Here is a 14,850-nt window from a genome sequence, read left to right on the forward strand (position 1 = left end):
GAGGCCATGGCTGCACCAGGGCAGTCTTAGATACTAGGTGTACTGTAACTCTGAGCCTGCTTGCAGAAATCTGTGTGGCTTGGAGGGGTGGTGGCACAGAGGCATCATTCTCTTAGGGAGGGTCAGGAACAAGTGTATGGAATCCTTTTCTCAAAAAAGGGTGGGTTTCTTCTCTGTGAAAGCAGCAGATCCACCAAGATGGGATCCTTGTCCATGTGCAGCCTGGGGAAACCACAGTGCTCAGGCTGTTGGCATCATCAGCCTATGGAGGCTTCCTTGGCCCACTTTCTGGGCCAGCTCTTGCAGCCAGTGTTGTTTTTTTTCTTTTTTTTTCCTGTTTTCTCTTTTTGTCCAGAAAACTGGACTTCTGACATGCAGTCCCAAATGCAGGGCCTGTCTTGGTGGAAAACTTGGCCTCAGTGAGGGAAAATAATGTTTGTTTTATGTTTTGGGAGGTTAGTACTGCACAATCGTAAAAACTTGTGCCCACAGAACCTCTCTTACTGCTGCCTGGAGTGAAGGGTGTCAAGTAAGGAGCTAGCAGTTGGAAAAATAATGGCATAGACAAGACCACAAAGGGATGTAAAATTGGCCAGGCAAGCTTCCCACTTTGTCTGGACAAGAGTTCACCTACAGTTTTACCCTGCCTGTCTAGTTGCGTTTGCTATCATAATACCTTGTGAAAACTGATGAAGTGCGCTTGCATGGTTTGATTATTAGCTCTAGCATGCCGAAAGCTTCCAACAGGCTAAAATCCACTGCAGTGTTTATTTCACAGCAGACTAAAGATCTCAGAGTATTATAAGCAATCCATATTTAATAGCTTTCTGGATGTGTTGGTGAGTGTGGCTTTCAATAATTTAATGTGAAGAATTGCTAACAGTGGAAAAATTCATTGTATTTATTGTACTGAAGGTAACCTGGTAAGAATGCTAACTGCGAGTGTGTTTCAAATTGGGCTGGTGTATGAGCGCACAGTTATGTCTATGATGGCAGAGATACCAGACAAGGGGCTTATGGCAAATTGTTCATACTGCTTTAAATTTGAGATTTTCTTCTTCATTTCCCTGCTAAAATCTGCTTGTGCCTAATGTTGTAATCTTTGTTTGGAAGTGTGTGCACCTCGATCCAAAACATCAGGAATGGTGAATCAGCTCTTAATTAAAATTAAATGCTTGGTTATCTTTCAGAAAAGCATGTTTGCCACATGGCAAGATGGACTGTGTTTAGAGTAGACAAAGGGAAGAGTACTTGCTGAGACTGTGATTCAAATTGCGATAAGCATGGGCTTACCCTGGAGAGAAAATAGTTTTCGAAAGGATGTAAAGTAACCTTACTTTAAAGTCTTCAGATTAATGCAATCTCAGTGTGTGTGATTATGTGCAAAACTGGCCAAAAACAACACAGCCAAATGATGTGACTAGACACCTGCTGGGCCTTTTTAAAAATGCTTTATGGGTTTAAGCAGGTGGTGGTTACCTTAGTCTAGTTAAGGCTCATCTGCAATTTTTTGACTCCTAAATATTTTAGAAAATCTGACCTAAATCCTGATGTGCTATTGCTTTCCTATGCCTATAACAGATTTTCTGTGAGATCTAGATACAGTAAACATCTTACCCTATTCTACCTCACTTCTCCAGTTTCTGCCACGCTTTTTGTCTTGTTTGGTCTAGACATTAGGACCTCTGACATAGGGATGTGTCTTGCTGTCACCTTGCCATGCATTGCATACCAAATGTCCACTCTTAACTGTGAACTTCTGCTTAATGCAGGTATACAGTATTTTATGCAAATATAAATAACCTAAATATCTACACAATTATTAGGATAAATAGATAATAAAATAGTTGGCATTAAAATTCTTATGTGGCCTCTTTGGCTTGAATACATACAGATGAAATTCCCTTATTCTGAACTCAAAATTGAAAGTAGAAGAGTCTGCGTAGCAGATGTATTAACAGTCAAGGGGGTGCTGAGATTTAAATGGAAAAGCTCTTTATAAGTTCGTGGTTTCACTAAAAATGTACAGCAAATCAGGCACAGAATCTGCTTGCAACTCCTGATATTTCCCAATTTTTCTGTCTGTAGTACTGAATTTGCATTGAAAAATAAAGGGTGTATGTAGACAAAAATATCTGAAGGTGACATGGTCTTGTTTCCTAGAGTGGGTTTGAACTGATTTACAGCTCCTCCCTGCCAATTTCTTTTTTTGGTCCCAATGTCTAGTTCTTTATGTAAGACACAAATCTGAAAGAACAAGAGAGTAAAAAGGTGATAAAAGTGCAGTGAAACCAAACCAAAATCTGTAAGGGCCACGAGTGCTTTGAAATACTATGTGTTTCCTCAAAGAACTTGTTCAAGGTAAAGCCAAAGCAAAACCTGAAAGCTGAAGATCTGTTAGGCAGGTGCCCTACCTTTTGGGTTGGAAACTTACTCCCTTTCAGCTTCAGGATGTTCCTAGATTCATAAATACTGAATGAAAGTGAGAGGAACTGGAATTTACCTGTTTGAGCATAGAATCAAACCATAATTGTATACGCATAATCAGTGATGTAAGACAAGAGATTGAGGACAGAGACAGTCCTACGCAGTACTACACAGGAAGACATCTAAATGTAAGAATGGATGAACGGCATTTTTCACGAAGAAGAGAGTCCTACAAAGTCCTACAAATGAGGATTTTAAAAGGACATAAATAGAATCTTCTTTGACCACATGGGAAACGGCAAAAAAAAAAAAGGATTTTCAGGGTAGGTCCTCCTACTTTATACTTTCGAATGCTTGGAGAGAATTGTCAGTGGCCTTGATAAGTAAGTGTTTCTTGATGGAAAAGCATGAAAATGCAAGCATTTCATGAGCTTTGCCAACTCTTCAAATAGCAAGAAATCGCTCACTCTCTGTAGAGGACTGGGTTCAAGAGTTAGTGCATTGACCACAGAGAGAAAGCAGACTGATTGTCTTGCTTTTGCATGCAAGACTTGCCTCTCAGTAAATTGCTTCAACTTGCTTTGCCTAATCCGGTAGTCACCTGCTGTCCTGTAGCGGTGAGCTCTGCTGCAGTGGGATTCCCCGTAAGTCGAATTAAGGGACTTGAAAAGGGGAGCAAGGGAGAGAGGCAGTGACCAGAATTGTCTATTATAAGTGCAACCACAGAAGAAATTGTCTTCCTGGCTTAACTTACTGTGTGATGTGACACTGGCTGGGAGACCTGTGGCTGAATTTCCTAATTCCTTGGCTAGTGGTGGATACAGACTTTGCGCAGGGGAGGTGGTGGATCTTCGTCATTGCCTGGCATCCAACTGAAGAATGTGAAACTGCTTTCTAGCTTCAGCCTTTTTGACGGCTGTATTGTGGCTGTTCTAATGGGCATAGGGAAGACAGAATAAAGCTGTCCAAGGTTAAAGCAGTGGTTAGAGACCAAAAAAAACAAGCCCACTTGGATAGCTTAATATTGTGCATATCTGTCTTTTAGGAATGGGAGACCACCTCCAAGTAACTCCAGGGACAGACTGCCAAGCTCTAGGCTAATGTAAATGAAAACAATTATGCTCTTACAATTTTAAGTTTATTTTGGCAATGCTAGCAAATTCTTAACAGCAAAGCGAGTTAGTCACTCAGGAGTAGTTCTGAGAAGTCCCAGAGGAAAGCACAACAGCTGAAAGCTCAACGGTTTTCTTTGTCACCTTCTGGTTCGTTGTGCTGAGAGTCTGCAGCAGGGTTAGCAAGGGAAGCACAGACTTCTAGTGATGTGAGGCCTTTTATTCTAATCTCCCTTTGTTAGAATGCCTTGTTGGTTATCTGATGGAGTCTGAGCATGCACGTGGTGAAGCTGGCTGAAGCTGAACTTTAGAAGTATACTAAGAGTTCGGGGATTAGCAAAAGGGTAAAAGAATGATCCAGAGGTTATATTGGCAGGCAGTGTGAATAGAGCCCTCCCAGCGCTGTTTAGGCTCACCAACCTGGTAGTGTTGGTAGAGCTACTGTGACCTGTTGAGTGGTCACTTATTCTGCTACTGCAGCTACGTGGAAATTACTTAACATTAGAGCACTAAAACCAAATAACTATGGATAATTTGGAAATTCTTGACTGTTACCTCCACTAATGCTACCATGAAAGAACACCTGTGTAGCCTGAGTACTTGTACCTTTATCTCACCATATTGTCCTTTGCTCTGAATGTGGCATATTTTATGGAGAAGGGAAAAACTGGTGCCAAGTCCGAAGCAGGTTAAGGTCAATTAGTGTTCAGGCAGTTGGATCGCTGTAGGTCCCTTTGAACTGAAATACTCTATTCTAACATTCATATTAAATCCTTAATAATAAATAAGATGTTATGTTATAGCCATGAGCTATTTTGTTGTGTGTATACATGTTTGTGCTCATGCAGGCATATATTTAATATGTAATTTTAAAAAGCTATCATATATACTTCTTTAATATAGATTAATTTCATAGCCTAAGGCAGTCCAAGGCTAGAAGAGGCCTTTGGTTCACTTAATCCAATCCCTACTCGGTCCAGACCAAGATTTTCTTCACTTGATGTGTCTGAGTGAAAGATAGTCTCCAAAAATGCAGTGAGTCTTGATCTGAGGATGTGAGCAACCCTCAAGCAAGCAACCAAAATCACAAAAAAACCTGCTTCTTGCTTCTTTTGGTAGCCTGGTACACAGGTTTTTTGGTTTTGCAACTAATAGTGTGCATTCTTTCAGGTTTTGTTATTTTCTAGGCAATGGTTCCTATTATCTTTCTCCATTAGATTAAAGAGTTCTGAGATAATATCGTGATTTATTGATATTTGTCTCAGTTAAGAAAAGACTAATTGGAGATCTTACAAAAAACCCCATTTTTAATGTAATGATGAGAATGAATGAATGTTGTTGAATTGTGTTGTTTATACTGAGTATCATACACCTGGAAAATTTGAGCCCGTTTATTTCTGCAGGGAAAGACTTGCTGTTGCAGTTGGGGTGGGGGGAAGCCATGTACCCAGCTTCCTGGCCAGTTTTGTGTGAAAACATGGCTGTTTGTGCGCACGTGTAAATCGCAGAACTGGACAATTTACCCTAAGATGACATTTTGCTCTCGCTTCTGTTTTAAAAGGCAATGCCAGAAGGAGAGGCGTTTCAAGTAATAGCATGTGACTGGCAGGCTCGGTGTGCAGAAGCCTTGCTGGCAGCTCTTGAGACACCTCTGAAAGGAGGCCTGCATGTTCTGCTTGCCTGTGCTATTTCTCTGATGGAGTCTTGGAACTGTTGGTTTTGTCATAGTTTTGGAGTGTTTGTTCCAGTTTTATGGTTTTGTCCTTACTACAGTTACCTACATTGAAATACTTTAGTACTTACAAGCATTTTACATAACCAGTCTGGAACAGACTGTTTCCCCTTGCAGGTATAAATCTCTGAATTTGCAGCAACCCCACAGAGCCCAATGCCTGCTCATTTGTTGGCTTCATCTCTTTCAAAAGCAGAAGAATGTTCAGTCAACTAGTCTTTGCTGCTAAAAACACGTATGTCTGCATTCATAAATAGAAATAATTTGTCCAAAATGGGCCCGAAGGACCTACTTTCTCCCGATTTAAAGAACAGCACAGTTACAGTCAATTGCTTAAATTTATGGGTAACTACTGCTTTGTAAAATCATGGCAAAATAGCAGAAAGAAAATGTATTTTTAACAAAATACAGTGTTAGTGAGACAAAAACTGTTGGGCATGATTCACAGTTCAGGCTGCTATGTCTATTAAGTATTTAAACTGTGGCATTTCATTATAGCCTTGGCTGCCTTTTATGTATTGTGACAGAGCGGTTACTAAACCACTACCCTTTACTACATTCGATTGGAACTGTCGTGCTGGGTGCGTACAGCCTGTCCTGCTCATAACTGATAGAAAATTTCCTTCAGCTGAAGAAGCAAGCATGTCTGAGCTCTATCCATTTGCAACAAGCCCCTGGGGAGTTTAAAGTTCAGCCAAGAGTCCAGGGATCACCAGAAAAGACCATAGTGATGGGCAGGTCCAAAGTCAAAGAGGGAAGCAAGCCAGTGGAACAGATTGGCATGAGACATGGCCAGGTACAGGCAGAGCTGCAGTGCTGTTCAGGCAAGGACTTCCCATCTCATGGTTAATTTATTACAAACAGGAAAGAAGAGGTACAAAATCATTGAGGAAATATACAATTTCTTGGGTTTTGGCCATAGGAAAAAGAAAAGCATCCCTAACTGCAGAAAATGCGTTAAAGTAACTTTAAAGTTTCTTCTCAATTATTATGACTAGGTGATATCCTGGAGGTGGAGCAGGTTGTTTCTGAGTTCCAACAGTGCGGTTTTAAAAGTGGCTACCAGCAAGTGCAATTAGACCCAAAGACCTATTCAGGACACATTTTGTGACTTTTGGCATTTCACAGGTCAAATGTTAAAGGGTAATGAGAAGGGTCACTATAGTTCTCCAGCTTGTCTGATATATGTAGATGATAACCTGGTGAATGTTACAGTTCATGAACAGAAACAGATGTGTTTACAAATAACCTGAGATAAGTTTAAGGTTGCCAGTCTGACACAGAATCCAAGGAAGTGTGAGTTGGTTTAAGGATAGAAAATTTATTTCTGATTTTCTGCCAGTGATGTAGTCATTGGAGAATGGATTTACATAGGCAAAAACAAAACAAGAAGCTGAGCAGAACTCCTTAAACCCACCAGATGTGTGGAGTTTTGTAGGATTGTGGTCTTACTGTTACAGAAGGTAAGCTGGTAGATTTGCCAATGTTGCAAAACATAGATAATTTGTAGATGTAAAGGAAGCTATTTCAGTCATCAGTAGAAATGCTATTTAGAAAGTTCAGAGCTGAAAAGGCCCATTGCCAATGTTCCTCTACTATATCTATTTTTCAAAACCCTTCTTCATATTAAATACAGATGCTAGAGCATGCAATTTGGGGCAGTATTGACACAAGAACATAAAAATCTTGAGGGGTTGGTTATTGAGGATGCTTAAAATAGTTAGAGCCTAAATTCTCTAGGGAGAAATTATTGCGACACTCAAAAGAAATTCGTGGCAGTCATTAAAGCTATAGAATAATTTCAATTACTAGCTTAGGAAGATGTTTATGGTCAGGACAGACTATACATCCCTGTAATGGCTCAGTAGATCCTGTAATCCTGAGAAGCTTGCCAGGTGTCTGTAAAAACCGCAACACTGACAGTTTGCAATTACAACTGCTATCTTTTGTGTTTTATTTTGTTGACTCTGGTGCAGCATTAATTGGGAAGGCAATTAATGATTTCAGAAGAGAATGAGGGGCTCAGAATGAGATATGCCATCTTTTCTTTTGACATAGGTGAAAATAGTACTGGTTCATGCAGGTGAGAGTTGTCTGTAGTAACCAACAGCTTCCCAATGTGGGAGTTAAATCTGGATAGTGTGCAATGGAAAGATGATTTGGCAGATGCAGTCACTTTAGAAGCAGTATCTTTTCAGAATACCATAGTAAAAAGACTGCTTAGAACAGGGAAGCACTGAGTGTTAATGTGAAGTTGTAGAGGCCATGAGAAGAAACCATTTGATCATTGGCTCAGATATTAGTTGGTTACTAGCCAGCTCTGTGAATCATGGACTCAGTGTGAGAGATGTGTTGAGAAGGAGCTGAGTTGACCACTTGCATGATGCCGTCCATAGAGTCTCACAAAGCGTTCCATGTGCATGGAACTGGATAAGATCCTTGGCCAAATAGTGTCTGATTTCATGGGCAGGAGCCAGGTTTCACACCTCTGTTTCTCAAGCTTACATTCCCTATAGGATCCGTATACCACTGTGTCTATTTTGACTCTTCCTGTCTGGGTTGTGGTGAGAGAGCCTGCTGATAAGGAGAGAGCGTGGATAACAGGCATGTAAGCAGTTCTGAGATGCCAGCAAGCTTTGCGGAGGCGTGGGATCGTATCATCTCTTTAATGTAAATTGTTGCAGTTACATCTTAGAACTAACAGAGAAAATAACCTAGGTTTCTAAATAAATCCAGTACGCAGTTATATACGGGGGTCATACTGTCTTTCCTTTGACAGGCATTTCACTGTAACACGCTACTGAATTTCTAATTTCAAATGATTCAAGGAAGCCTGGCCATGAGAAGTGTTGACAGTGTAATTTGATTTTATTTGTATCATTGGCACTTCACATGTGGGACATCCTTTCCTGTATTATATTTTTAATGAGAAACATTCCATCAGATTGTGAAAAGAACATTTTCTGTTGCCCAATGCATAAGCAAAAAACCTAATCGAACAAAACCCAATATTATAAAGAACAGAAAAATAAAACAAGTTAAACAATAATACTTGACTTTTATGTATAACGCGTTGACTTCAAAAATCTGAGTCATTCCACCCATATAAACGTTATATTGTAGTAACAAAGTGCATGAAGCAAATTGCTGAATTTAACTAAGGTATTAAAATAGAAAGTACTTTAAAACAATACTTTAACACAGTTTCTTGCCATGATTCCATCATGCATCAACACAAATCAAATCCTGAGGCAACCTGTGCCTTTGACAGTCTTTCTGTATTATTATGTAAATAAATTGAAGTAATGATCAAGCTCGCAAGAGGGTGAAAAACATCAAGACAAACCATCTATTTATAACAGAATTGAATTAAAAAAAAATTAAAAAATCAAAGTGCACTACTGGTACATCTCATTTGAGCCTATTTGGGATGTGTATAACACAGGCATGATCCAGTCTCCAATGGTTTCAATGCCTTGTTTAAGCACCAGGGGGATAAAGAATGATGGCTGTTCTGTTACTAGCGTTACTATGACTAGCTTGAAAACTGAAAAATTGTACCAGAATAGATACGTAAACATCTTTTGTATACTGAGGAGGCAAACACTCTTAAATTATCTGATGTGTACAGTACTGGTACTTATTGTTTTGGTGCCAGTACCAGACTGGTCCAGTAATTAGCATTCAGATCTATTTCTAATTACAGATAAGGCATATAACAAAAAAGTAAATATTTGGTTATTAATATCTCATACAGTTCAGCAACCCAACCAGTCAGAATTTATCTTTCCAATTTTAACAATCTTCAGACTCTTGTCTTCCATTTGTAGATAGTACTGATCTTTGAAAAAGTAGGTGTATCCTGTGAAGGTAAATAAAAAAGCATACTCAGATTATAGAGCACATAATTCTTGATGAAAGCTTTTTTGTATGTTTGATTTCATGAAGCTTAATGAACTTGGAAGACTTATTTCCCAAAATATTTAGACAGAATAAAAAAGGATTGATTTTGAAAATACATAAAAATACCCATCCTGTAGAAGAGAGGTCTTGTTAAATGGAGCCAGAAGTCAGGTTACTATTTTGTGAGCCAGAATTTTCTGGGAAGAAGTGTTTTCTTGCAAAATATATTTTGAAAACATAATTAATTGAGTCAAGACTCGTGATCTCAGTGGTGCTTTCAGACATTTATGCATATCTGTGTGAAATATGAGGCCACTTAAAACCACGGGCCAGGCTCTCAGCTGGAGTTGACAGGATGTTAAAAAAAATGAGCAAAATACAACTAATTTGTGCCTGTAGTCAAGGAGATTGTCATACTCGAGTTCTGGCTGTGCTAGAGCAGGATGATGCTGAAATGGTGCTGTGACTGCGTGCTGGTACTGAGGAACCTGTGGAGCTGTCAAGAAGCTGGGAAATTTCCAAGTCATAGGGACTGGCCTGGTCATGCCTTCTGGTGTTATAACATTCTGTGCCTCCGGAACTGGGTGGCCGGAGTTGCTTTAGTCTCTGTCTCAAACTACACTAGAAAGAGAATTCTCCACAGAGCTGATTTTCCCCATGCCCAAACTGGAAAACCAGCGTCAACCCAGATCTGAGCCTTAGGGACATCTTGGCATAACAGTGACTGCAGCACGGATCACTTCCCTCCATGTCCTGGCATTTGTATAGCAGATTTCTAGACCTGTACAACTTAGCAATGGAAAGCAATAAGATGCTTCAAGACACTTAAACAAGATGGTATATAACCTTTTCTTAAAAAAATAAAAAGGCAAGGAAGAAAAGGGGGAAGATGCTAATGAAAGCTGTTTCTTGCGTTGTTAAGCTTTGCAAAGTGTTCAGCATCAAGAAGTAAATGATAAAGAGTAGTAGCAGATTGAAATAAAATGACCTTCATGAAAAGGGAAGTTGGCATAATTATTATTTGCTTGGGTAAAAATATTCAGGAGAGGTCGTATTCCCTAAATGTTTCATTTTTAAAGGTTAAATTGTGATTAGTAGGGTATTTATCAACTGATATTGAATGGGAAAATAAAGAGACAAAAAAAGTTTGTTTGAACCAGTAGTTTGCAAAGCTGAATGGGAATTTGCCTCAATTTGGCTCCTACTTGTGGACCACAAGAAATTAAAGCCTCCATTAAGTTTCACAGCAGACAAATAAGAGAGCTTGTTAGTGACTTAAATCAGAATTACAGCTTACCACTGTCACCAAGACCCAGGACAGCATCAAGGTTATCTGGAACTCCATTCCAAGAGTCAGCAATGAATTTAGGGGATGCAAGCTCCATTTTCTTCTTTTCTTCATTGTACCTGAAGAAAATTATATCCCTGCTTTACAAATCTATATTTAATGTTAAAATTTAACATTTTTTCAAGGACTCATCAGAAAATGTGACTATATAAAACAAACATAACTGAGATTGTATCATTGTTTCTATTTCATTATAATTATTCCCGACTTCTTTAAAACCCTGTGAAATTTTACATCTTTCCTCTTGGACATGCAATTCTTGCTGAATTGAAAACACACTTCCGAAGCAAAACCCTCTTCAGAAATGTAGCTTTAAAATTCCAGACGTAATTCTGGGAAAGGTAATTTTTTTCAGGCAGCAGCCAACATCTGAACAGAGCAGATTTTAATGTGAAATGGCTGTCTTTTTAAAATCTTACCTAAAATATGCTTGCAGTCCATGTAATTGATGGATTGCTATTAAATTACTTCCCCTAACATTTCAATAAAAAACCCTATTATTTTCACACAGTCTCTCTCGGGGGTCATTAACAGATAAATGCCAAGTTAAAAATATATGCTTATCTTTGGGAGACCCCGCCTCCCCCGCAACCACAATGACCTTCACAATCTGTGCTTTAAAGAGGAAAAACTGAGCTGATGTAAATCCGCCCAATTCTATGGAAGATCTAGTTTGCAGTGTCCTTGAGAAGTAAGTGGATCTGTCTGTATCCACATCTGTAGATGATCAGTTGTCTCATTTACTTTGTGTGCTTTCCACTGTAGAATGCAAAGATGGGTTTGTGCAAAGCAAGTTTTACACTTCCACAAACGAATAATCCAGGACCTCCTTTTTCATACACAGGGAATAAATGTCCCAGGGATGCAAGGTCCTTGAGACTGAAGATGGAAGGAGCAAGACTGTGGCCTGGTTTCCCCATTTTTTCTAGTTTATAGATGGGAGTCAGCACTGGGCAAGAGTGGAGATGTCCCGAGGAGCAGTGGCATGGGATATAGTTTGAACCAGGCTTCCAATGCACGTGAGGCCTCAGTCGCCCTAGCAGCACCTCCTGAGGAGCAGTGGACTTCAGCGAGGTTGTCTTTGAGCAGTACTGGAGGGAGGGAAGCACTGATGTTCTTGATTTCTGTTTATCCATGTCTGCGTGTATCTCGGGTTACCTTTCCCTCATTGCTGTTTGGAACTACCTGGATTATATCCAGAGTTACATCAGTTCAAAGGAGCAGAAGGCTGGCCAAAATAATTCTAAATAATTAATTTAAATTACTTGCTATTTTTTTCCTTGGATATTTAAAGAAAATCTAGTACCTTGCTGGGTAGCTTTAAAACATCAGCTGTGGAATCTGAGCCAGCTCCTTTTCCTCTCCCTCACAAAACTTAGCTTTGTTTAACAATCTTGTTACAATAATGCTAAAATAGCTTGGGACTGGAAGGAGGGAGAGGAAAAGGCTTTCAAAAAATGCATTTAAAGTAAGTGTGATAATGGCACAGGAAGGACTGTGGTATGTAACCGTTTTGATTCCATGTGGCAGAGTCCTTGTATAAAACAAAACAGCCACATACTTCAGGGTTACAGTGTCTGTGTTAGAGATGCATTTTTTTTTTCTGAAATATTTGTCAACTGCTTGCTTTCTTCTTTACAAAGATAAAAATCACTTAAGCTTATTTTGATTCCTTAACAATAAATTCTGCATTCTGCAGTGACTGCAGTTGATAAGGCACTTTGATAGAAATACTGACTGTGATTAGAGTGATGAATTACTTGGAGGCCCTGGAGTACAGTTAATCAAAACAATGGTTGGTATAGAGGCGACCAACAGCTTTGCTAACTCATAGTTTGTAGGTTGTGGTAGGAATCCGAAGTATTGCAGATGGCTTCATTAGAGCTACTTGCAGATGTATAAGATGGTCTCTACAATACAACAGTAAAAAATGAATAATATTCTTTAGCTTTTAAGTCCTTTTTTTTTCTTTTTTCTTTAGATAATGGAGAAGAGTACTGTCCTCAAAGTAATAAAAGTTATGATCAAGTGGCAATTGTGAAAGGGTATTTTATTTACTTACAGGAATCCGCAGCCATTAGGATATAATAAAGACACTCATGCAGTTTGATCATAACATGAAATTAATGTTCACATAAAATAGACTTCATTATACTGACACCTCCTTTGATATTTTATATAGATAATCTTTCAGAAAGGACCCTTCTAGCTTGGAGAATCTTTTAGATTTCGGGTGGGTGTTTCTGATGTTTAACTTTCCTCTAAATTGTCAGTTAATGAATCACTCAACTTCCAGCCTGTTGTTTAATGTCTGCATTCCCAACTTCAACTCCTGTTCCTGGAAGAGACCTCTGATGGTGAAAGCAGGAGTTAGTGTCTCCGTTTTGTTCTCACGCTGTTCTGATGGGCAGCACAGAGGTAACTCACAAAGTTCCTCAAAGCACCAAAGTGTGTCTGCTTTTTAAGATGATCTCCCTGCCAGTTATAATCATGAAATTGTATTAAATACAATTAGTAGACTCTTCATCAGGTGCAACGTAGGATACTTATTTCTACCACAGTAATAGACTTGAGGCATTTTAAAGGCATTTCTTCCTCATCTAAGAGTACAAGATCTTTTCTGGACAGCGTGGTAGCAGGGCACCTGAGTTGGGTTGCTTAAGTTGCATTGTGTTTGCTGCTCATACAGTCTTTCGAACAGGAGCATAGGTGCAAATACAGAGTTACACGTATTTGTGGAATACCACATCTGTGATGTTCTTTGCAACAAATGCTTCTCTGAGCATGGACTGAAATCATGAAAAGGATTGTAGAGGCTGTCACAATGAATTGAAGCTAAGATGCTTCCCAAAGCACTAACAGATACATGTCTTGTGGTTTGTTCAGATCGCCTCAGTGCCAACTCTGCTAATAGAGCAAAGGTGTTAGTGACTGGTCTATCAGCTGCTGAAAGGATTTACAGTCATCCCCAGTGTGCTTTGCTAGTCACACTGCTGTTTCTTTTACATCCAGTGGCTCCAAACTTGATGGCTTAGTGAAAGAATTTCCAAGGCAATCTGGTCAGTCTTTGGCTTCCAGTAATTGGAGATCAGCCCGCTTTTTAGGAATTCCATTCAGTTTTCTCCCAGCAGTCGTGAGTGGATGGTAGGGACAGCTTGCCCCTCTTAAGAGCCTGAGACTGACATGGGGCAGTTGCTGGTGCATAGGGACTGGGGAATGGGTTTTTAGTGGTGAGCAGCGTGACAGAGACTCTGATACCCTCTTCCCTTGCAAGCTGTTTTTACAAATACATGCTCCTTTCCTGCTGCTGTATTGGAGCGCTTTCCTAGCTGTACTCCGTGGTTCAGCATCCTCACTCACCACTGCTGTCAGTGTGAATTCTGTATTCTCAAAGGATGAAACCCCCTGTGTTTGGTTCCTGCCTTGTGAACCTCAGTGTGCATTCAGCCCCAGACACACAGCTCAGCTAGCAGCACATCACCACCGCTTCAACACAACTTACTTCCAGTATCTGTCTCCAGCAAAAATGTATGTCCTCTTGTTTCTGCCCCAGTTAAACGCTGCATCAACGCGCTGCACGTCAGGGGGTAGTCCCAGGTTGGTGAGTTTCTTTGGATAGCCCCTATCCAAGTTACTGGCTGAATAAACCCAGTACTCATTTCCTAGGTAGAGGAGAAAAAGAAAACAAACACTGTTTATTAATCAGTTACAGAGGAATATTTCTTCATTTGTGCTTTGTTATTGGACTTTTTATTGCACTAACTGTACTACTAGCCTTCCTAGTATTTTAACATCTGTGAACTACTAGATGAGAGTGCAGGTGTACTGTGATTACAATTTCTGCTTTTGCCTCTCAAGTGTTCCTTGCCTCTCAGCAAAAGACATCACCTCAGTGTGCTCTTGCTTCCTTTCTTCTTGGCTGTCTCATATTTGAGGCAGACACTCTCTTAGTCTAATGTGCAGCTACTTCCAAAAAAGGTACAGTTGGGGCTATATTAAAGGAAATAGTTAACATTGGTAATTTTTTTTGTATGCTGAAGATGGTCTGAAACCAGGTATGGGCACCTGGAGGTCAAATGCAGAAGCTCATGCTCACTCTCCATTTGTTTTATTCAGCAATTTATCTCCATGGTTTGTTTTGTGCAGCAATTTTTATTGAGCAATTAACAGGAAGGTTTTGCCCAGAGTTTCTGTTTCCATTGTCTTTTGTCATACAATGTTTTCTAATGTCTCTCCAAATATGTACTAGTGGAAGAGGTCTGATTCCATGTTCTTTACACGGAATCATAATTTACTTAGTAAGTACCCTCACTGGCTTTGCCAAAAGC

The 14,850-nt window shown here is 39.7% G+C and overlaps 1 protein-coding gene across 1 annotated transcript in view; it reads right to left on the minus strand.

Moving 5' to 3' along the window:
* Positions 1–7,918: 7,918 nt before the first annotated feature.
* Positions 7,919–14,850, minus strand: part of MMP2 (matrix metallopeptidase 2) — a 35,544-nt gene continuing 28,612 nt past the window's right edge. Inside the window, exons 11-13 of the mRNA XM_009939512.2 lie at positions 14,025–14,184; positions 10,472–10,581; positions 7,919–9,133 (exon numbers count right to left, since the gene is read on the minus strand). Coding sequence (XP_009937814.1) covers positions 9,030–9,133; positions 10,472–10,581; positions 14,025–14,184 — 374 coding nt within the window. The 3' untranslated portion in view covers positions 7,919–9,029. The remainder of the gene's footprint in view (positions 9,134–10,471; positions 10,582–14,024; positions 14,185–14,850) is intronic.

The sequence above is a fragment of the Opisthocomus hoazin genome, chromosome 12 (genome assembly GCF_030867145.1).
Source record: "Opisthocomus hoazin isolate bOpiHoa1 chromosome 12, bOpiHoa1.hap1, whole genome shotgun sequence".
Taxonomy (NCBI): Eukaryota; Metazoa; Chordata; class Aves; order Opisthocomiformes; family Opisthocomidae; genus Opisthocomus; species Opisthocomus hoazin.